Source organism: Varroa destructor, unplaced genomic scaffold (assembly GCF_002443255.2).
Source record: "Varroa destructor unplaced genomic scaffold, Vdes_3.0 BEIS01000003.1, whole genome shotgun sequence".
Classification (NCBI taxonomy): Eukaryota; Metazoa; Arthropoda; class Arachnida; order Mesostigmata; family Varroidae; genus Varroa; species Varroa destructor.
Window position 1 is genome coordinate 15,244,085 of NW_019211456.1, and position 24,088 is coordinate 15,268,172.

Below are 24,088 nucleotides of genomic sequence, written 5' to 3' on the forward strand. Positions count from 1 at the left end.
TTTTCTTCCTAATTTGAATTGAAGGTACTGTTATAATAATAATCAGCGCAAAAATTATTTGCAACCATTTGGCGTAGTACTGATACCAAACGGTCTCGGCCGTCGCACTGAAGCTCCTTCCTGGGATAATCTAACGAGTTAACCTATTAAAAATTGCTGTTCTAATTTTAAATCTAATTCAATCTAAAAAGATTAATTGAAATTCAAAACAAAACCACGAATTAACTGACGAACTCATCATCAGAAATAAGCCCAATTGTTTGCCCACGTGGACTACGGAGAACGAACTACGTGCTTGAACTTGTTCTGTTGGCCGTAGGAATTCGCTGTTATGATCTCCGTAAATCGCAGATACTACACGTATCTATACGAAGGCAGACAACGAGCGACCTATCGTAGTAAAATTAGATTTTTTTATAATCGGCAGATGTCGGATAGTTTAGCAATACGACTTATGGGTTAGTTATGGGAGATAACTAACAAGTAACTACCCGCAAATTGAACATATCACACCTCAAGTAGCTCGCTATGCAAACGTTACCTGTACGCTACCGGCTCCAGACGGTAACCCAGTGTTTACCAAAAAATTCTAGACGTTCCTAAAAACAATTAAAGACCTTGAACGAGATATCAAAATACGTTTCGGACGCTTCTCTTTTCCCTCTATCGAAAAGCTCAGCTACGTGGAATGATGGTAGAGGTGATATTGTCTGCTCGTATCTGCGGCTGTTACCATGCCATTTCAGCTATTCAGTCGTTAGATGAATCAATGCACAGCCACAAACTGGCCTAAATCGGTATCGTTCAGTCGATAAGCTTTCTAATGCCACCAGCATGTCGACTTGGCTGGCTGGCTGGCTGGCTGGCTAGCTAGCTATACAATGAAGGCAAATCGTGACACAGATCAACACACTTCAACAGAACCCCCGCATGCTTCATGCGCTGTTTTCTGTCGGTTTTCACCTGTCAGCTGTGACCGCCCGCGTCAACAAGTGTCTCAATCGTCGATCGAAAGTGGTGACGTGAATCTTGCGTCTGAGCTGCCTATGAGAAGTACGCAATGATGTGCTTGCTGGGAAAAATAGAATTGCTATAAAATTATTGGCTCTTATCTACAAGTTCATCTTGCGAACAATTCAATCTTATGAATACAGCTTGTCTTCATCTTATAGCTTGCCCTAAGGTCTGTAATTATTGCACTGTAAAAAAGGAAAAGGAAGTAGTATAGCATGCAGCTGTTTGGAAGGATCCGCTAGGAAAACTTGCCGTTGGTCCAGCTTCACCAGGCGCATACCCTAACTGCACATACGTCCGTAGGAAATCATACTTGCTATTTAGCTTCGATGACGTCCTAGTTCTGTCAACGCGGGCATTTTAAACTGTTCCCTCGTTTACATCTCCTCCGCCATCTATTGAATTCTTCGTTCGCTGTATTGTTTTATACATTTGCTTTGTCATCTTGTTGCAACTGCCTTTTTGCAGTCGATTCCGTCTTGTTTACCATTCTATATATAATCGATTTTTGTGTGCGTTTCGTCAGCGCCAGTCCTGACGATCCACCATTGACGAAGGCCACGAAGCGACGTCCTCACAGTTGAATGTGCCCTTTTACTTAGATGAGTGCGTATGCGAACACAGATTGATAGACGCCCCTATCGTGGCCGAAATAACAAAACACTTGCAAACAGAAGGCAGCTGGCTGAATCTAGCGAAGGCCACCATCGACGAAACTGGTGGTTTTCATCTCGTCATAACCTATGTAGCAGAACATTAGATTTTGGCTTGACTCTTACTCGTATGTGCTTATTCAGTATAATTTCTGATACTACTGTCGAGCGTACTGCGGTTCATGAGAAAGTGTTTACGGCTTACTATAAAAATAGAAGATTCAAGCTCACCGATAAGAGGAAAACCAGGAATAGCTATACTGTCAAGTGACGATCTTGATTTCTTGTCAAAATCAAATACCTGCTCGAGGCTATTTCTTTACGCAAGTACCATTGGGGCCTTAAAAAAACTTACCAGTTTCTAGAGCGATAATTTAGATGGAAGAGCGTATTGAGTCATTGAGCGTATTGAGCGTATTGAAAATCACGACCTTAGAAAAACGTAAAGAAAGAGAGGCAGAATTATTTATTTGAACGTGTAATTAGATTGGAATTTATTCATGTCATTGTAGCTCATAGTAGCGAGCAATTCTTTTTTTAATACATTTCTATCTTCGCTTAGCTTAATTTATCTCTATCTAGATATGTTTATATGTGTGTGCGTTGAGCAAGGCCGTATAATTAAATACTGCTCGTCGCCTAATGAAAGCGCTAAGAATGCTCTAAAATGCTTGCCTTTCTAAATCCGAACAAAGACAAGAAATACAGCCATTTAACATTCGTATAACTTAGCGACGTCTGATGATTAGAAGAAGATAATTGTATGAGATGTCTCCTTTGTGGGGGCTGCGAAGTGAAGTTACTTTGTTCCTTCGTTTTGGTCAAATCAATACAAATCCAGGTCGGCTTAATCCGGAAGTTTCGATATCCAGTGGAACAGTATCCTGTATTAACGAAGGATGGCTACTTGTTAAGTCTCGTACGGATCCCATTATCGCGAGGAATACCCAAAGCGTTCAAGACCAGACCTGGACCGCCCGTTCTACTTGTTCATGGTTTGTACAACGAAAATTGTTGTGTCATATAATAATCAATGCAAAAATCGTTAGAATTTCGCATTTACACATCCGTGTGTTATATTCTGCACAAGTATATATTGCCATTTAAATCTTTTGATTCACGGCGAAATAATACACTTGAATCAAATTGATGACCATATGGATTGAACCAGATACCAACTAATATATATACACACCTATATATATATTGCAATTGATCTTGCGAACTGTGTGTCTGCATCGTAATGAAATTTCGTTTGGTAATGCGGGATATCAGACTGCGGCTGTAACGTAAAGCCTCGATTTTCGAATACATAATAAATGACGAAGAAAGTCTCCCACTCCATTGTCTACGCTAACAGACTAACTATTGTTACACATCCTTGGAGAACTCCGACTATTCTGTCTTCGTAAAATACTTTGCTAAGCTTCACTGTACCAGAATAGCATATGGCTATAATACAGCGTAAGACCAAACTTTTCGAACTTTCTCTCTCAGGTATTATATCATCAGCGGATGACTGGGTTCTTAATTATCCGTGGAACTCCCCTGGCTTTCTTTTATCTGATGCTGGCTACGACGTCTGGCTCCTCAACACACGCGGGACGCCCTACTCAAGACACCTCAAACATCAGAAGTATGCCACAGGTCTTATTTAAATAGCAAGTCTGCCCACTGCTTGTAAATTACTAAGATATAATAAAAGAAAACAGGCCATCCTACTAAGAAAACAGTGTACAGACACTCTAGCGATCAAAAATGCCGCAGGCTTAAGGTCGACTACTAAAAAACACGACCCATTTATTTAATATTACACTAGTTAAATAAAAACTTCGCCTCTGATCATGGGTACGTCTTGATGATCTGTAAGTTATATGCTTATATGTGAGTTTTCTGGCGTTTTCATATCTAACATAACATGATTCATCATGTACCTTTCCGTCATTTGTTTCACATCTGAAATATACAATATGTACTGAAAAGTATATATAATATATGTCTAATTAAGTAGCTATTGGAACCATATAGCAGACACAATCCTCATTGAGTTCGTAGCATTTGCGTTTTGTAAGAAGGTGATGGAACCCGTTTTTCACCGGCTGTCGATATTGGCTAGGCCGGGAGGAATAAAGAATCTGTTTTGGCTAATTTTGACCCTTGGGTTTATATAAGAGTTCTATGTGTTTCGGTTTTCGGCAAGCTTTTGCGAGTATCTTTTTAAACGTCAAAGTGTCGACAAAATCGTCCTCGTACAGGACCATATTCACCCCGTACAAATATGAAAATAGATTGTCAGCCAGCGCAGAACTCCATTTGTGGGTAGCCATAAGCATTTCTGTTCTCATAGAACTCTATGAAAGAACTGATTATTTTGGTAAATTAGCGAATGTCCTAGTTTGGCTAATAGATATAAACATATACTAAAACATTTGCGAGTATTTACTCTCTATAAATAACGTTTCCTTCAGGCCCAGTAGTGGTCTCATAGCAATCGACACGTCCACAGATTTTGCTAAATCGTAGCTTGAGCTCTTGACAATTATAATGATAAATGAATAGAAGAGATCAGTGGGTATACACACTTCAAGTAAATAGGCTGAAGTAACAAGCAGCTCGGTTATCGTATACCCAGAATACGGCAAAAGACGCAAACGTGTGGCCCAATTGAAATCCTTGAATCCACGTTTTGCTTTTAATAGATATTTTTTTATTTCACGTGCAGTTATTACGGTAGCATTGTATATATGTCCTGACTGTGCATGCTTTGTTCTATGTAAACTATAATCGATAATTACCTCCATAACGGCACAGGCGGAGCACAGCCTATTGGGACTACTCGTTCGACGACATTGGACTGTTTGACGTTACTGCTGGGATTGATTTCGTGCTCCGCTCCACCGGATTTTACCGAGTAACATTGATTGGCTGGTCACAAGGCTCAACAGATATTTTCGTCACCCTTTCTCTACGGCCAGAGTACAACGCTAAGGTTTGTCTGGGTTTATTTTCGTTGATCTTTTTTCAAGATTTACTCGCACGCTAGAGTCATCAAGCCAACGAGGCATTCATATTATTGCTGGTATATATTTATGCTTACGTGTTGGCACGATATCGTTGCTAGACTAGAAGCTGGCTTCTTTGTTACATCTTTGGTTACGAAGAACGTAAGGTGGTTTTCACCTTACGCTCTTCGAAGGTACGCCTTCACGATAATTGTTCATAGTTCGGTGTACAGTTCAGTATTTCATTAACGTCTTATGTTAAAAATAAGCGTCTGTAGTCTCTACAAGCGTATTGCCAGCTGCATAACCGAAGACCCGTAATCAACAGCTGCCAGAAGACATTGTTCCCTAGCCGATAATAACTGATAACTCGAATCTAATATAACGGTGTATTACAATGAAATATAGATAGCTATGATAAAATTATATGTTTACTGACTTCACAATGAAACCACTTTAAGACGCGCAAACTTCTTTAGACTTTTAGAATTTGCTTAAATCATTGGCCACAAGACAAAGCTCAGAATGTTTATGGCCCTCTTTAGCCTGTTAAAATAGAGAAAAAAAAAAAAAAATTATGAGTATTTGTGGAAGTAAGCCTGTTTACGTTTATTTAATAGAAGTAGTTGAGCCAGTCTATAATTCAACGTTTATTAGAACGCGTTTTTTGCGTCTCTCTTTTAATGAAAGAAGAAACCTCATTACAACGTTATTACTAGCCTTCACCAGAGTCGTATTATCATTATATGCATATCATTTTTTAATTTGCAGTAGTCATAGTTTATTAGAAAAGTTCCATACTCCATTTACATACGACCTCTAACATATATATATATATATATTCAGGTGTAGATGATGTTTATCTCTTTAGGATCGTAATCTATATACATGGTTTTTTTTTTTTGGTTAGTTCGTGCAGAAATTGATGAAGAATTCTGTCATAAGACTGACATAAATCTGTACGGTTCTGTTTGTCGTAGGTGAAGCTTTTTGTAGCTTTAGCACCTGTTGCGAATATAACACATCTCAACTCACCCATCACCATGTTCATTCCATTCAAAGGCATCATCAAGGTACGATACAGCTTACTCCAGATATGACGCGAAACATCTGAAGATTTATTTCCTACTACTTTCTCATCTTTGTAGACTTTCTTCACACAAGAATATAACACCTATTCGTAGACAAAACGGCAAAATCGGTATTTAGCTAAAGTGGTCATCGCTTGTGATGTCTAAGCTGAAGAGCTCTCATATGAAATCAAGTTAAAAAATATCCGGAGAAATCCTCGTCCTGTATCCTGTACTGACTGTCATATTTTCTCTTCTTATATCTATGTTATCACCATCTTATAAAATCTATTGGAAATTGAAAATGATGCGTAAGATTGCAACCAGTTAGACTGACTAATAATTAAGGATATTGACATAAAATCAGATTTTAACGTCCCAGAAACCCAACTCAGACTATGTTGACCCGAAAGCATTATGCATTGGAAGTACTAGCCCATATTTGACTTCTCACATATTTTTCCTCAAATCGATCAGAAAGTTCTGAGCAATTCCTATTTATGAGAGTCGATGATGGGTAAAGGTGTGAGCATTTCAGTATTTCCATTGTGACTCTTTTTTTTTTTGTACTTATAAATAATATTTTTAGAAAGTGTGTTAATATCACTGTGTAGCTTGTAATTCTTACGCCTTAATGTCAAGTAGAAAAAAACATTACAATCTAAAGATCGTTGCACTGCTAACACAGCCTCATATTTTAAGCAGCGCATTAATATCGACATATGATAACAACATTACCAAGATTCATATAATCGTTTTCGTGTCCGTATTCATTTGATTCTTATACATATTTCTGTTAATTTTTCAACATTCCCATAGGCGACCTAAAAGATAATCTCTAGTAGCTTTGCCTAGCCGTCCTCAGCGCGCCTTAAACCATGCAGATACAAACGAAAAGCGTACCTGTGTATAGCCTAGGCAAACTTTAGTTCTAGTTGAAGTATGCAGGACTTCATGGAGAGGGAATAAATCAGCGCTATGACCCAAGAATGTCAGTAAAGCAATGAATCGTTCGTATTGTCCTGAGCCAAACGACCTTGTTTGGCTCTTTTTGTGTCAGGAGTGGAAAATGTTGTCTTCGAGCTTCTATGCTGGCCTGCAACTCTTTCGGCATCATGCTTCACTTGTAGCTGGCCTTTCCTAGTTTATTGTTTTCTTTGTGCATTCGTTGTGTTTCTTCTGCCACCAGCGTTAGTACCTACTCTATATCGTCGGCTTGACTAGCTCATTTTACTCTCAATGACACGACCCTTATACAATATCCGTATTATAAAACCTACGGAGCTGGTAGCCAACAATAGTAGCCTTTATATTACACATATACGTTGATGGTACATATACCGTCTGTGTTTCCGCTACCTTGACAATCCTATTGCGAAATAGTCTGAGACGCTCTCTAACGTAAAGCGTTATTCTATATAAGTATCGCTGCTATATAATAATTCTGTTTTGGGTTTGGGTACTATAAGTGTGCATGTAGACGAGAATTTTATGTGTATAAAACTGTATCAGTTTTAGCCCTTTACTGAGCTAGCTGGGCTAGCAGACTCGCAGGATTATAACTGGCAATGCGATATGTTTGGTGCTATAATCGTAGCAACCAATACTGAGCTATTGTCTTCATTCGGTCGTTCTCCTATGATTCAGGACTAATTATCGATAACAATAATAGTATCATTATAAAAGACGTTTAGCATCTTGTAACATATCTTTTTGATAACTATATCGATATATGAGATCCAAAAACAAACGGAACATATAAATCCCATAGTGAGCTAGTATGTTGACGTTGTCGCCGATATAAAGCGGATCGTTATGCGTCAAAGCAAATCGTACGAGTATGATGCGCCTGGATCAAACTTTTGTTTACCCTTTTTACCAAATGATTCAACGCAATGAAGACAAATATCTATAACAATCTATCAATCTCATGTATCGGCTCTGAACTTTGTAATAAAAACTTCCGTAATGACAGCATGCTTGTTGCAACAGCGACGACAGAAGGTCTTAGCATTAAAGAGGAAGTTTCTATTCTAAGATTTCGTAAAAAAAACAACAAGACAAGGAATCGTATGAACAATTTCATTGGCCATTTATCGAACGGTAGCGACCAGCGAACGCTAGCTCCTCTAAGTCATTCCGCAAACATAGCCTAAGAGAAAAGATTCTGGGGAAAGCGGCTGGTCACTTCGTGGCACGAGACATGGGCTGACGAATGCTTGCCTTGTTCGTTTCCTAGCAGATGTTCTTTTTCCAGCTGTTCACGCGATGATTCCTGCCATTTTTTGTGTCACTTGTCGAGCTGTCATGTCATTTTTGATGGCAACGCGGTTGCATCAGGGGTGGACGGTTGACCGTCAAGAACTCACTGCCGGCCTCGGCGCCTTTCTAATAGGCTGTAGTCATCGTTAGTGTTTCTTATTGTCCAGATATTGTGGACTGAGCTGCCGTCGACCTGTCAATCTGTTGGTCAGATTTTGTTCTGCAAGCGAGCACACATCGGGTCGCAACATGGATCTACAAACACCGCTATTGCCTATGCTACGAAATGCGAGCAAAGCCCCATCGGCTGCCCCCGGCTCAGATTGTGTGTTATCATGGTCGAAAGCTTTGCGATTGCAAAACGAGAAGAGAAATAAGGTCTTCTAAAAAATTGCTTGTGAAGAAGAAACTCAGGCGAATAGTCAAAGTGTCGCACAACAACCTATGGAATAGAAATAGCGATATTAGGGAAATTGTTGGACACAGTCTAGAATTATAGACCGTAATTGTCAGCCGATTTTAATGATCTACGTAACGCTCGTGAAGTGATAGCATGGTTATGTTAACGTCTGCGTATCGCTGAAAACGTTGCGTCAATGCAGCAGTCATGGTGGCGAGGGGGTTTCCCAAACAAACACGTCAATCGTCAGAGATGATTTCGGTGCCTGGTTGGATTTCGATGTTTCGGCGGTCCGATGATTCCGGTGGCCTGGATGGGAAGCGAGGCCTCCCTTACGACAACTGCGACAGCCGCAAAGAATGTCAATTTCGACAATTCGCTGCGATGAACGTTAATAACAATCGACGCGAACGACAGCGAGGCTGCATAACCTTCGAAAGTATCTCGATAATGTAAAGCATTACTCAGCCGTGTACTAACTAATGGCGCTGAAGTCGCTCCGCTTAGTCAAGCTGATCGTAGTACGAACGTACTGTTCGACTATTGTCACCGTTTTTACGCAGCATAATCTTGGATATGGTTTTCAAAAGTATGACAAATTGATTTTCGACGATTCGGCCTGTCGCTTTCATTAATATTAAGAAACTGAGCGCCAATCAACTTGCGCAGGAACTAGTTAAGTCTCAATTAAAATACACCCCCCCTCATTGAGAAAGCTAGGAAAGGTGGGAGTGGCTCGCTGCAAGCTTTCTTAATGTCGTGCTACGGGGGAAATGTTCTGTATCGGTAGAGTTAGGTAACTAATGTGCAGACGAAAATGTGTCGTATTGTTTCTGCTGAACAGAAAGAAAATTGTGCTTGTTAGTGTAACAATTCTAAATCCGAAAAAATGAAAACGTGCTTTGCTATGAAGCTTGTATGTTTTCGTACTGTGTACTTCTTTGCCTGTAAAATGGATAACATTGTTACACCAGACAGTGTCAAAAACTGAATTCGCTCCTTTTATTGCAAGGAACTTCAGGTTTTCTTCTGGAAGACGAGGCCCTATATATATATATATATATATATATATATATATATATATATATATATATATATTTTATTGTAAAGCTGTCGGTACAACCGAGTACATTACGGTAGAAAAAAGTAGAAACCACTTTTCTAGCAGATAAACCTCTTAAAGATACCTTTCTTTATCAAATTCTTTCTTTTATAATGCGCGTCATAAGCACCCCTTAAAACGTTCTCGGTTTATACCCATTTGTGTGTTAGTTTTTCTGTTCCGTAATGGGATTGTAGAAGGAATCTGTCGCGTTTCGTATCCTTGGGTGTGGTTTTCATTTGGTACTGGTTGCGCGATCCGTGCTTCGGAGAATTCATGTCACCATACAGGCAAACGGGCTGTGATAGTCATAAACAAAGGAAGCTTTTGGGCTTGTTCCATAGGCACACATACAGTTTTTTTTTCTATTGCGCCGGAATAGAGCACACATATGACTAAAAGACGACCGCTCGCATGTCGTCAATACGTTTTTGCTGTCATAAGAAATAGAACAGAATCCAGAATCTACGGTGGAAAAAAGACGTAGATTCAATGAAAATCGACAAATGCTGTTTGCGGGCCATCTAACTTTTTTGGGCAAAAATTAGTATGAAACCCTCTTAGTGCTTTCGCTGAGGTTGTTTTTATTCGGAGTGAATGTTGCTCCTCGAATCACCATCCCGAAAAAGTTACAGCTGCTGCTCTAATTGATATTTTCCATTCCTTCGAATACCTACGCTGTCATTCACGGTAAGCATCTGAGTTTTTTTTTTTTAATACGTGCCCTTTTCCCAACAAAGTTACCTGACTTACAGAGGTGGCTAAGATCGATTTAATCTCTATTTAACTTCAGTTGTCATTTAGGATAATCGTGGGAAACCGGAAAAAACAATTATGGCTATGACCGAAGAAGAAAATTTTGCTCGATAAAATAGACGGTTCACTTAATTGAAGGGACTAGTAGTGATGCTGCACGGCAGCTAGAAGATTTCATAATGGTTTTTTGATCCTTATTTATATTGAAACGTTAGATTATCTTCGATCTTACTAGTTGGAGATATTTTTTTAAATCATATCAATCATTCTGCCCTAAGGCCAACAGGGCCTATTACCCAATCGTATATGTTAATAGTTAAACTAGAGTATTGGAATAGGTGTACATATTATATAACGAACATCGAACCATGTTGATCAAACAAATTATGAGCTCAAACATTGGGCTTTTAGTCCTGATTAGCGGTCCTGGTCTCAATTACGATGCTTTAAGTAGAACTCCAATACACAATAGCACCTGCCTTCGTTTTTACTGAGACCTAAAATTTTTTACTGAGATCTTATCATCGCATACTCTACAATATTTCTAAAAAAAAAATAATACATTTTTATATGTACATTTTATGTCTATGTGGGCACGATAGAATCTTTATGTTCGATCAATCAGGAAAGCACTAATGTTGTCAAGTATAACTGTATAAAACAATAGCTTCATTTAAAAATTAAGTTATATAGCTCTGTATTTTGTTCAGTGTTGAGCGTAAGGATTTTTGGTGTTAGGCAGTAGTTGAGCTAAATTTTACTGGGACAAATAAACAGTCGAATAGATATAATAAGTGTACCGTGGTAGTGCAGCGGGTAACGTTTTTGTATGTTTAGCTCAAAAACGGGCGATTGTGTAAGTTTAAATGCAGACATAGATACGCTTTATATTGTAGCGAGTGTCACCCGCCTGGGTTAATGCGTAAAAGTTTAAGTACCGGTTGTGAAACATAAAGATATAGCAAGTAACCGCGCTCGCATAATACTTTATACGACTCATCACAGTGGAGCTTGCTCGCCGTGTATGGTTAACTATATCGCTCTATGGCACAGATACGTTGTATTTTACCAAATGGCACGTTACATGCCAACAAAAGTTCTCGTTCTCCTTAGTCTGTATAAATGAATATCAAAATTAACGCAGCCAATATTCCGCGAAATCGGTCATTATATCGGCGCTTAGTGTTGCTATTCAAAGCATTGTAGTTTCTTTTGATCTGTAGTATTGAACTTCTAGGCTCCTAATCGGTGGTATCAAGCAAGGAAGACGGTGGCAGAGATACTAACGGTCGCCAAGTTGGCGGGCGTACCGCCGTTGCCGCTCGTTAGACTTAAGCAGCCAGGACGTTTCTGTTGATAAGCAGTAACGTCGGACGTTGTGCGGGTCGTGGAAACAGAGTGTGAAGATGCAAGTGGCGTCTGCTGTCGGGGTCACGTTGTGTGTACGCCAGCGTGATTGCACATGTAGCGCAGAGTATAGCAATATTCATATGGAGCGATGGGATCGTTATTGGGTGACGTGCGTGAGCGTCATCACAGATATTGTTTGCAACGATGCTTGGTCCATGATGACCTCGAACCAACCAAAAACACTGACTTTGACAAAACGACTAATTCAGAAAGTTAACAATTTCAATAGTGGTCCTTATTTTTTTTTTTTCCACTTGTCTAAATATTCCACTGCATGCCCGAATACACACGCACACTCATTAAAGTTTACGGCAGCCCTGCGTAACATGTAATGATCGTGAACAAATCAAAACGACTCTAAGGGACGCCAGCGTTTGGACCACCGGTAGTATTTGCCAAACCTTCTCGCCTGATTTGTTTCGATGAATGGATCAGGATAAATTTGTTCACTTTGGCCTGTTGACTCGCGCACCGCACCGTTCTTCAGCGCGCCCCCAGCCGGTCACTTCAAAACAAGAGCGTTGCGTTTTGAGCTTTGAGCTGTCATAGACGTCAGCACGTCGGCCATGCGTGTCTTGGAGCATTCTGATCTCGCTCCAATTAGAAGCGAACGCTTGGCAGTTTGCCCGACTGGGCTGTCGGGAGTTCGCTTTTTTTTTTTAATATTTTTAGGTCTGGTGGCACAAAAATGAAGGAATCGGATCGTTGTGCCAACGGCAGCTAGAAGATGATAGCAACAGCCTTTTTCTGCCTGTGAGGCTTAAGTAGCGCCATACTTAATAGGAGCTCATAGGCAGGCAGGCAGGCAGGCACTAATAACAGTGTTGATGATCGTTGGGCGGGCTGAACGGGTAACACCGGTAAAGCTTTTCCAATAAAAGAATAGCGTATTTGTTACGAGTATGTATTATCGAACGTCAGACAAAGCTGCAAGCTATTTAAAGGCTTAACACAGGGTATGAAGTTAACGATAGATTGAACTAGCATATTATAGACTTTTATCCTACTGTTAGAATACGTTTGATATTATCGGGGCTAACAGACACACGTCACTGAATAAGTCTGTAAAGTCCGGCCAACGCATGCCGAGAATTTCGAGATACTGCCACCTCTGAAGCTAACGGATTAGATTACTTTACCTAGCCAAGTGAACAGGTATTTTGCTAGCAACGAATTTACAGGTTGAAGGCCCATCAATCACATACGTTATAACTGGTATGACGATGTGTTCTAATTTTCTTGCAATTGTTAATGATAAATGTCCCCAAAGAATCCCTGAAAGCATGTGCACACCTAATTAGCTGTAGACGTGACGCCCTAAGCGTGATTAGCAAACAAAGTCCATCGATACTACGATGAAAGCCATCCTCTGACATCCGTGGAACTATTCTTTCTTAAAGAACGAATGTGGAATGCCTGCAAAATTCTGATAATTCACAGTAATAATTGCTGTGGGGCGTAGCTGAGGTAAACACCAAAGCACTCCTGCCTTATAAATAATAATAATAATAATAACTAAATTTTTTGTGTTTTTGTGTAAAACCGTACCAAGCTTTACATTATAAGTCAGCAATAAGAATGCAGGCAAGAGTCATTTTTTTTATGTCATTGGTCCTACCATCGTGTTCGCTGTTAACCAAAGGCTTCATTGGTCTGGAGGGCTAACATTAACTATTTTCACCTTCACCAACTAGGGAATAAGACGGAACTCTTCGAGATTGGATGTTTATTCTTCGTTGCATGGGTTATGGGATACACGCGGTCGCCATTAAATAATTGTTCTGAAAAAATTATGTATATTTTAGACAACTGTCGATCTCTTTAATGGTGGCGGAATATTTCCATCGTCCCGAACATCGCGGACCCTGTACCATCATCTTTGCAACTCACATATTCGAGCTTTATGCTACATGCCCGTTACCATGGGCGTCGGCATAAGCCCCCATCAGCTCAATAGGGTACGTAAAGCTATGACTCAATGCATTACACGTTTTATATTCGCGGAGTTGCCATTTGAACATTGTGTCAGTCTCAGATGAGCTATAGCAGATGGGCTAAGAACAGTTCATCGTCGCTATTGTATTTAATAGAATAGTTCGACTTTTTTAGGCCATCAGATCAATTTTGGCTTTGTTTATTATGGGTCTGTGTGTTAATTCATATGAACAATAGCACTGTTTGATAAGTCTCTTTTTACGAGCTAAGAGAGGCCAGTGTGCGATCGAGTTCGTTTACTTTGCTTTAATGTTAAAGACGTTCTAAAACTAGGGACGATAACAGAAACCTTATCCATGGATCTGTCGCGACTATCTAAAAACGGAAATTCAGACTAAATCTATAATAATTGGGAATTGATTTTATTTATTTACATTACAGCAATAGAACCGATAAGTAACTTTTAAATCTAGATCCCAAATTAGTATTCGTACTTTCATTAGAAGTGCCCGATATTATTGACTGTATTTGCTATGCTTTATTGAAGATGTTGTAGATATTTGTTCTTTTTATAGTTTGTCGTGCGATAATAGTAACAATCATCATGATCATCACTATTTGTATTCTTGATTTAACTCGCATGTATGTAAATGTATGTTGGCGGTTTTCAGACCCGGATTCCCGTCTATATGGCTCATATGCCTTCAGGAACTTCAACGAAAAATCTCGTTCATATGGCTCAGGTAAGTGAATATCGCCTCTTATCGTCCTTAAAACTAAGTAGCGTTAGCTTCCTCCAAAGGTAAACTTGTAATGGGTATATTTGTTTTCGTTAGATTCCACTTAGAAGATTTTCCGTTTTACTGAAGAAGTCCTCTCAGTATTAATTTTCACGAATGCTCTGTATAGCCATCTTTATGTACATTCTACTCTACATTAATCCAGTAGAGCTCTTCACCTTGTCGAATTTTACCCGTTGGCGTAGAATTTTTTAGAAAAATAAAAAAACGTTGACTCCACTACATTGCTTTGACTGGTTTCCCCTAAACGATCGTTCAGTATACTGCCGGAATGAATCATTCGATAACTCATTTGTCTCCCTTTTTGCGAATGCGCGTATCAGCTGTTTAGCTTCTCGATTTCGTGTGATTACCATTATATCCGCTATAAAAGACAGTGAGCAACATGAAGGTTAACTATGGTAGCAGCATTTGAACAAGACTCTTTAGAACCATGTGAATTCGGATCATTCACAGCATCGTTTTTCTTCTTTCTTAGTAAAAGCTTCGCTTGTTGATCTTTGACATTGACAAACATATATTACTCGATACAAATTATTGAGAGAAAAACATCCTTATGGATTATACTATTCTAAACTACAATGTCCCTTATATTTAATAAGGTTTTTCAGCTACGCGTATCAAGTAAGAGCTCAATTGACACTACTAATATATAGTTTATTTGTGCGTAATATTTCAAATGTACATTAAATAAAACTGTTTGTCTAAACAATTCTTCGTAATCACACTGGTAAACTTGCTTATGATAATTTGGGATTAATAATTCCCCCTCTTCCACCCCCTAGTTTTAAACTGTTGGGCGGATAAAAGCATATTCAATGACCTATATTATTGTCATTCTATTTGTGTTTCACTATATTTTTATCTGTCCGCTTGTATGCGCACTTCAGAACCGCAATCGCAAGGATTTCTGTCGTTTTGACTATGGGGAAAAGGAGAATATATGGCGATATGGAACCTCCTATGCTCCTCGGTATCCCCTCCATAAGATCACGGCTCCCATTGCTCTGTTCTGGGGAAAAAATGACCGATTAGCTACCCCAGAAGACGTAAGCACTCTTCGAAAGGAGATCCATCATGCCATTGTTTATGATTATCTTGTTCCCGACCCGCAATTCGCTCATCTGGATTTTATGATTGGAATCAATGCAAATCACCTCTTACATGAACCCATTATCCATCTTCTAAATAGGTTTCATCATGGAGAACATCTTGGCCTGTATCGCCCTGAGCTTCATCAAACGTATGTTGGTCCGCCCATTCCGCCATTCCCACTGCCACCACTAGATGCTCACAAGAACCCGCTAAGGCTGCCAGTTTTTGGCATCAAATTCGCATCGATTCCTGTAGGTGGGTCCTGGAAAAAACCTTCGCTCCCTATTACCATACAAGCACCGCCTCATCTCCCCACGGTACCTACCCATCTATCACAAGTTCCGCCACAAAAATTACAGCCACCGTCTCTTTCCGTGGCTCCTTCCCTGCAGGCGATTTCTAGGCCACGGACCCCAGATACGCAATTGCAGCTGGTTGGTTCCGACTTTGTTCAGTTCGGGCAGGCGTATTCGCTTCAGCAACAATTACCGAAGTCGCTTTCAGTCGGCAGCCACAGCAATTTCGGGGCGTTCCATCACTCTCAGCCTGTTATGCCCCAGGCAATACCTCCCGAACTTTTTTTGTTTCATTCAGAGGATAATTTTTTTGGCAAGGTTTTCCGACCGCCTCCTGCTCGTCGTTCATATCCAACTTCATCGCACAGAATCACTCACTTTCTGCAAAGACCTCATATTAATGTCAAAAAAGTCAATCAGCGGTTACATCTCGAGGATACAAACAAAAAAGTTACGCCTCATTTTTCAACGTCGGGCTCTATCGCGGACCATCCATCGGTACCGGTTCAGCGCGCGATGCTTGTACCTCCAGCTGAGTGTTTTGCCAACCACGGCCTTCGAAGGAAAAGAGTTATCATGCACCCAGACAACAACGGAGGTTTTCAAACCGATTGGTTTCCGGTAACGCAAGGCTTCCAAGAACTCACACTATACGACCTTCTACCATCTGTTTCTACTAGAGGGCAAAGCGAGGTTTTTGCCCTGCCTGATCCACGACAAGCCCAAGCAAACATAAGCTTCCATGGAAACACGGATTCTGACAAAAAAAAGACTATCTTGCGGGGATCAATTCGCGGCCCCCATCAAATGTATGGCAAGGGCTTATGATAATGGTATTAGGATAAATCTTCCTTACAAATATCTGTTAAGCCATTTCATTAGTGCTACATTTGTACTGTTTATGCTCTCAAAGTTATACTTTTTGGATAACAGGAATTTGATACTGTAGAATTGTAGATCTTTGTCACTTGAAGTCAGATCACAACCTTAGCCTTTCGTTCCCGCTGTCTGCCCTTCTTACTTTGTAATAGAACTGGTTTCAGTTTTGGTTACATTCGCTCCCGGCATTCTAATTTAGTTTACGGAATGTTAGACTTTGCTTCTCACTTAATTCTAGTTATTTATGTGTAAACCGAACGTGACATGTAAATATTGTAGATACAATACTGTACATATGTCGTATTTGTTACTGGCAGCAAATAAACATTGTTTATTGAGTAAAGAAAACAGACTGCTAATTATGATCACGGGTGGGGCACATTTATTGATAAGATAACAATGAGACACGAGAAGCCAAAAATACAAGTAAGCAATGCCTTACTATGCAGCATTTAGGCTTATTTAGTAGACTTTTCCAAAAATATCTTTTGAATGAAATTGTATAGGTTTAAAATGATATACCGCAGCCATCAGAGCTGCATTCAAAACGGTGTCCAACAACGACTGTCCAATGGTCGTACCTTTAGCCAAGGTTTCTTGCACGTTGTCCTCTGTATCAAACTCCATCTCTGTGTAGGTCTTTGAAATGTCATCACCATAAGTTGCAAGCACGATGTCAAAGGCAGATCTCACTTTAGCGTCATCCTGATATCCTGCAAGATTTTTGATAGAGCTGGCTTGATCTTGAGTCTTTACGGATCGTATTTCCAGACCCTTTTTACGGTCTCGGGTATCGAGGCCTCCTTGATTTTTTCTGTGGTCATCGTTTCGGACCCGGCTTGTATCTGCACGGGTATCTTCTCGTTGAAGGCGTTCCATGCGGGCGTCAAAACGAAGATTTTCTTCACGGGCTTGAGTATCCAGACGTTGTTTATCCTCCCTACGATTATTTTCTGGCGTAATACGGGAGTCGAAGCGAAAACTCTCTTCACGGGTTCGGGTATCGAGACGCTCTCGATCATCTTTATGGTCATTCTTTCGTACCCACTTTGCATCAGCAAGGGTATCTTCTCGTTCAAGACGTTCAATGCGAGATCCAAAGCGAAGATCTTTTTCAAAAGTTCGAGTATCGAAACTTGCCTTGTTTTCTCTACGGTAATTTTCTAGTATGGAACGCTCCATGGAAGGGTCGGAATGAATACTCTCTTCACGAACTCGAATACCGAAACGTTCATGGTTTTCCCTACGATCATTTTCTCGGGCCCACCTTGCATCTGCACGAATATCTTCTCGTTCAAGACGCTCTATGCGAGAGTTAAAGCGAAAGTTCTTTTTATCAGCTCGGGTATCGAAACGCTCTTGTCTTCCTCTACGATCATTTTCTAGTATAACACGTTTCATGCGGAAGTCGGAGCGAAAACGTTCCTTACGGCTATCGAAACGCTCTTCATTTTCTCTATGGTCGATGTCTCGGACTCGCTTTGCATCTGCACGAGTATTGTCTCGCTCAAGATGCTCCATGCGAGAGTCAATTCGAAGGCTTTGTTCACGGGCTCGAGTACCGAAATGCTCTTGATTTTCTCTACGATTATTCTCTTGGACCCGCTTCATATCAGAATGACTGTCTTCTCGTCCAAGACGTTCCACGAGGGGGTCAGATCGAAAACTCTTTTTATAGGCTCGATAATCAAGGCGTTCCTGATTTTCTCTCCGGTCATTGTCTCGGATTTGCCTCGCATCAGCAGGTGCATCATCTCGTTCAGAACGCTCCATGCGGGAGTCAGACCAAAAGCTCTCTTCACGGGCTCGGGTATCGATACGATCCTGATTTTCTTTTTGGTCGTTATCTCGGTTTAGGTGCTTCATGCGAGTTTCGAAACAGACTTCCCTTCTGTCATTTGCGAATTCCATTCGTTTCCATGGAGTTGCCATCACTGAATGATGGCTCACGTAGCCACAGTTTTGTACCCTGGTCGGACTGTTATTGTTTTGTAGCTTCTCGCAGCGATTCCAGTCAATATCGCGAGTGTAGGTGCCACCTTTCCTAATGTCTGGGCCAAGTGTTGGGCTAAATCCGGTCCATAAAGATTCTTGACGTACACGGGCGTCAAGATGGGCGCAGCAAGGCGCCGCGATCAGGCACACGACGATGAAGTATTGACGGAATTGCATAGCTGCAATGAAAAAGAAAGATATAAAACCTTTATCAACTGCTTAGACGCTTCTAAAATAAAGAGCCCGGTATGTAACCGTTTAGCATATATGCTCATTTAGCCAATATTTTCTTTACCAACACTATGGCGAATGTTAAGGCCACTGTATTGATGAGAACACTTACCGGAAGTGATCAGAAATATAATTGCTCACCACTGTCGTCGCTACCGACCGATGAACTGAAACCAGTAAGGTTGTGCTCGCCTTTTATACTGATAGACGAGAGGTTTTGAGCGTGTCCAGAGACCGAAAACGTGGATTATTTCCCGACAAAATACGTCTGTAGGACCATTTTCCTATTGACGTCATGAGTGAGTGGGCCATGCATATCGTAGCCTTACAACTCCTCGACGCATCGCCTAATGACCCAACAAGCGTCTTGGTCACGCATGCCTTTCTAAAAATGGGTCGCAATTTATGTTTATTATAAAGCATCAATTTAGCCCTTTCTAAACACATCATTCAACTAAAGGACGGTGCTTTTCTTCTAGCGCGATACACATGACTTCTAAACATTCACTACAAACAAATTTGTAATCCGCCAACATGATGTTGAATGAAATCATTAATTTCGACCTAAAATCTAGTACGCTTCGATATAAAAATTCTTTAGCTTTACAACCATTGATTTCAGATAGATAAATTTCGTTATTTAGGGATTAATAATTACCTTGTTAAATTGTCAAGCAGTTACTTCCGCCTTTCGGTTTAAGGTTATCTATTGATTTTAATAGTTTTGCGAATTATTTGGTAAATATTTGAATTTTGCGCCTAAAAAAAAACTGCACCCTAAAAAAAAACCTTCTATTCTAAATTATAGAATAAGAAATGCACATAGCAGGAGCAGCTTCACTCGTTTATATGTATAGCCTTTCGATGTGACTCAAAGGACTATGACGAAGCAATGTAAATGGCATAAACATGAGGGGTAAAACTTTGAAGCACTTAAAGCCGCGTTATGACCTGTTATCATTTGCTGATTTTCATAAACTTGTTACCGCTATTACATTTAGCCATAGATAAAATATAATCATGAATATATTTGCAAACCTGTTTTGACAAACAAAGCGGTACACTTATAAACTAAGATAGTGTACTGCTATACTTTAGTGACCCTTTATACAACACTTGAGATATAAACGACTGTAAGCTTCATTTTACGACGAGATATAGAAAAGGAAAGAATGTACTAAGGCATTAATAATGAAAATGTTTTCATGACATCATTGAGTTACACTGAAAACACACGTGCATTGATTGATATAGACAGCACATATAGTGAGGTCGAACATAGGTCTATGTCTCACAGGCGCTGAATAAACTCATCATCCCAAATAATGGTTCCAAATAATAATATATAGCGTGAAAACATTATTTAAGGAACGAAGCGTATTTTCGAATGACACCCCCCGTAATAAATGTTAGTCTTGTGACTGCAGACCCCGATCCTCACAATGACTATTTTCTTTACATTAGAGCTTAGAAGAAGCATGATCTCCGTTGAAAATTCAGTGTTCTGCTAGGTCAGCCTATGGCTTGGTTATGGTTTTAAATTAGCCGACAAAATGCAGTTTTTGGTGTTTCATATTGGTTCATCGGCCCATTTAGGCTTCTGATAGAGCTTGTTATAGGAAATTTCCTTCTGTATATTTGTACTTTGTATGGTTCGGCAGCTAATGGAAGCACTATCGATTGAACATTATTGCTATCGTTTCTAATTGTCTGTAATTAAAATCTCAAATTGGCTCTTGTAGAGTGCTTTTGTCACGCGGTGAAAATTGTCGACAGGTTTTATAGGCGCTGGCAATGATTTGGGCCTACTGTCAACGGTTAGCTCTTCACTCATCCGCCGCGGAGAGCTCTGGAATTCTTCGTAAATAGGATTGTGGAATGATGTCGAGGAAGGCGTACGAATCCAGTACGCGCGACAGTATACGCCTAGTTTCAGCGAGATGAGCAGGAATACTATTGCGATCAAGAGTGCAGCTACTGAGATCGAGCCACTGGAACGTCAGAACAATGAGTCTTTCTTGTAACTTCACTCTATATCGCTCTTATGAAGTGAATTCAGAATAAGGCATCGTGAAAGAAAATGGCACACTTTAGTCATGACGTTATATTCATCATATTCCAAGAGGCCTTCCAGTTACTGGTCCCATGTTTAGTCAACCTAGACGAACCTCTGATTGCTAGTTGAAACGTTCGTGCTTAATACCGAGTTAAGTGCACCGCGTTTTCGTCACGAAATATATCGCTGTCTAATTCATTGATACTCCGCATGATTTACGAAAGAATAGTGAACTTAATACAGGCAACATTTGAAAAATTGCAACTGGTCGTATAGTGAATGTCGTAGATGTCAACGAAACATTCGAAAACGATCCCACCCGACGCTTCTCATGTTGATACTTCCCAATCAATGCTTCCAAAAAAAAATTACAGATTTCATACAACGTATTTGTGCAGGCTCATCTCAAGTAACCATTTTGCCCATTTGACACGTTCATACGGATTGCCGTTGTACCAAAGTCAGGACTTCCTTGTTTATTTTCACGAAACCACTAGGCTTGTTTCTAAGGTGGCCTACGTCTTACCTCTGCCAAATGATTTTTTTGCTAGCTCGGAGAAAGCATTAGCTTTGTATCTAACAGACTTTATAGTTGGTAGCCAACACAGAACCTGGATATCCTCAGTTCGTATCGTCGAAGTGTATTCTATCCGTAAAGTGGACAAATGTCGTTTCGTATAACTTACATGTAAATCAAGTCCTTAACTATCTCCATTTCTATTCACTCTTCGCCACACATACGTCGTATTAATGATCACAGCCATACGTAAACGTTTTAGAAAAAAATAGGTCTGCTCATGAAATTCACGAATCTGGTCATCTGTTCGATGGTAATGTCTACAGCTTAGAGAAAGGGGGGATCTCGATCCATAGTAACCGTTCTTGTTGCACTAACGTTATCTATCCCTAGCTCAATTGAGCAAAGAGGCGTCGCCTGATTAAAGGACATTCACTAATCCAATGATTTTAATACGCCGGCATCATTAGCAGATTGATATGATTGGTACATGCATATCTACCTCTAATATATTAGAGGTAAAGCTATTTTATAGAATATCGAACTTGTCTATATATTTGGACCCAGTTGCAAAAAAAAGTTCAACGAGTAAATTTAGCTGTAACGTATTTGCCGATAAAATGCGACTCTTCAATATGGGCGCTACATAAACGAAGCGATTTTCGTTAAATCCTGACGCTTCGTAGATAACATTAGTCAAGTTCTAATTAAAACTAGTATCATGAGCGTTGTAGTTTTTAGCATTGATTTGGCGAGAAGGTATGGATCACTTTTTATACTTCACGTCAGTCGCTTCGAATCGGCTTTAATGACGTTTGAAAGCTAAGGCTTCGTAGTAACAAATCGGTTACCTAAAATTCGTAAATATTTTTTAATCAGACTTAAGATAGATCGCCTTAAAGGTAAGTACATTTTTTGCAAAATTTTGCCATATTTTTTCAATTTTATTACAATAAACGTACGAATTCTGTTCAGACGTACAAAAAAGTTTTCACGAGGTGCGGTCAAGGTGCGCTATCGCAGGAGACAGCTCAAAGATGGATCTGTTGCACTCGTTCTGAAAATTTCGATGTGAAAGACGGTCGATCAGTCAAGGAAAGATCTGATCGAATGAATTATTGAGCGAGTTGAGCGAGACCGACACCTGAATAGTCATGATATCGCCGAGGAACTAAGCATCAATCAGCAAAAAGTTATTTGAAGAAAGTTAGCTTGGAAAAAAGAACGCCATTTGGTTGCCATACGACCCAACGCAAAAGAAACTGATTGTTCTTCCAGCCGCGAGATTCTGTAACGACCCAGTTAAAGCGAACAATTTCTGGAGCAGCTGATGGATGAAAAATATAATTACATTTGACAGCATGTAATATATAAGTAAACAAAATGTGCCATGTAACAAAGCCCAGACTGACGCCTGAGAAGGTAAAGAGATTGGTGGGAGTGGAACGGGCTCGTGCGCTCTGGGTTGCTGGTACACGACTGTTTCGGACTTCCGCTGTCAACAGCTAGCAAAACCACATCAAACCATTAAAAAAAAAATAACAACAATAAACCACATAGGAATAGAGAGAACTTAGATGGGAAATTTTGATGCATTTTCGGTATAGCATAAATCGAGTACCGTCTTTTTTTAACTCTTTTGACGGCGTTAATATAGTTCTAGTACAGAGACGCAAAAGTCACTTACCACAAATTTTCACCCCGAAAATATAGACCTTTTACAGTGATGTGGGATCATAGTGCTACCAAAAAAAAATGGCAGAAGGTCATCGATGAAAATGATGCATATCTAGCTTGGTACTGTTATTAGAAATTGGAAAGAAAAAATTTAATTTTGGTTTAAAAATGGCGTGGACAAACGAATCTTTAGATAGGAGAGATATAAATGTATCGACCCCCTATCGGCAATCCTTTACAGACTAGAGTCGCTTTATTTGTATTTGCAAGAGCTTCGAATTTCATACGATTGCAATAAATGTATCATTATTTTCACAAAAAGGTAGTCACATCTCTGTTTAGACTGTGATGCACAGCACACGATATGATTTTGGATTCACGTTTAGTTATTCCTTCCTTTTCCATTTCCTTGAAAGAATATTCGTTTTCATTGAATGACGGTTTTCTCAGACTGTGTTGTTGTACGTACCCTTTGAATAAATACGTTCGTACTATCATTGTAGTCCATATGTTGTTAGTTTCAAAGAAAGGCTCTATGTAAACGACTACTAGATTAAGATATACATATTATCATAACAATTATTGCCCAATCTTCCACAAAGTCTTCGTATGATTCGATTTGAGCCTTTTTCATCTTTTGTCGTAAATTAAGAGGCTGTCAGTTCCTTCACAGCTGTTCACTGTAGGCTGGGCAGATGGAACCCTATCATTTTTCTACTGTATAATTAAAGCGTTTATTAGCATTTTATTTGTTTATATAAATGAAGTTTTACCTTTAACTTAAATTATGTGCAGACCAGCAAACGCGTTCATGGTCGAGACATTTTTACTGAAGATCCAACTGATAAACGATGTACGCGAGTAATGAACTCATTCCTATGCTACTTATAGCTTTGAGTATTGATAGGCATAGAAAGAATACGTATCCTATATATATA

At 39.8% G+C, this 24,088-nt stretch overlaps 3 protein-coding genes across 8 annotated transcripts in view; 1 reads left to right on the forward strand and 2 right to left on the reverse strand.

Annotated features, from left to right (window-relative positions):
• Nucleotides 1–2,430: 2,430 nt before the first annotated feature.
• LOC111246432 (uncharacterized) lies at nucleotides 2,431–17,022 on the forward strand. The gene is made up of 7 exons (XM_022796007.2): nucleotides 2,431–2,662; nucleotides 3,165–3,303; nucleotides 4,479–4,656; nucleotides 5,650–5,742; nucleotides 13,475–13,627; nucleotides 14,276–14,347; nucleotides 15,295–17,022. Exons 1-7 carry the CDS (start codon nucleotides 2,431–2,433, stop codon nucleotides 16,621–16,623), a joined length of 2,196 nt encoding a protein of 731 aa, XP_022651742.1. The 3' UTR covers nucleotides 16,624–17,022.
• Nucleotides 17,023–17,030: 8 nt separating this feature from the next.
• Nucleotides 17,031–21,802, reverse strand: LOC111247941 (uncharacterized). Of its 5 annotated transcripts, none has more exons than XM_086982569.1 (3): nucleotides 21,643–21,802; nucleotides 20,710–20,891; nucleotides 17,031–18,848 (listed from the first exon to the last, which is right to left on the reverse strand). In XM_086982569.1, the coding sequence occupies exons 1-3, from the start codon at nucleotides 21,669–21,671 to the stop codon at nucleotides 17,137–17,139; spliced, it is 1,923 nt and encodes a 640-aa protein (XP_086838695.1). In that variant the 5' UTR covers nucleotides 21,672–21,802; the 3' UTR covers nucleotides 17,031–17,136. The 5 variants fall into 5 exon arrangements, with proteins under 5 accessions (XP_086838695.1, XP_086838696.1, XP_086838697.1 ...); XM_086982570.1 differs by lacking the exon at nucleotides 21,643–21,802 and adding an exon at nucleotides 19,013–19,285 and having other exon boundaries at nucleotides 19,559–20,853; XM_086982571.1 differs by lacking the exon at nucleotides 21,643–21,802 and adding an exon at nucleotides 19,013–19,285 and having other exon boundaries at nucleotides 20,710–20,829.
• Nucleotides 21,803–22,389: 587 nt separating this feature from the next.
• Nucleotides 22,390–24,088, reverse strand: part of LOC111247065 (uncharacterized) — a 5,668-nt gene continuing 3,969 nt past the window's right edge. The window contains exon 5 of one of the 2 annotated variants that reach the window (XM_086982575.1): nucleotides 22,390–22,530. In XM_086982575.1, the coding sequence (XP_086838701.1) occupies nucleotides 22,505–22,530 (26 nt within the window). In that variant the 3' untranslated portion in view covers nucleotides 22,390–22,504. The remainder of the gene's footprint in view (nucleotides 22,531–24,088) is intronic. The other variant, XM_022797609.2, reaches the window with a different exon arrangement.

Coding starts and splice junctions, on each gene's coding strand:
- LOC111246432 (XM_022796007.2), top strand. CDS start 2,431: ATGAGATGTCTCCTTTGTGGGGGCTGCGAAGTGAAGTTACTTTGTTCC. Junction 2,663..3,164: donor GCCCGTTCTACTTGTTCATG/GTTTGTACAACG, acceptor TTTCTCTCTCAG/GTATTATATCATCAGCGGAT. Junction 14,348..15,294: donor ATCTCGTTCATATGGCTCAG/GTAAGTGAATAT, acceptor TGCGCACTTCAG/AACCGCAATCGCAAGGATTT.
- LOC111247941 (XM_086982569.1), bottom strand. CDS start 21,671: ATGGAGATAGTTAAGGACTTGATTTACAT. Junction 20,892..21,642: donor GTTAAGGACTTGATTTACAT/GTAAGTTATACG, acceptor CTGACGTTCCAG/TGGCTCGATCTCAGTAGCTG. Junction 18,849..20,709: donor TGAAGAGCTAACCGTTGACA/GTAGGCCCAAAT, acceptor TTTTCATTGCAG/CTATGCAATTCCGTCAATAC.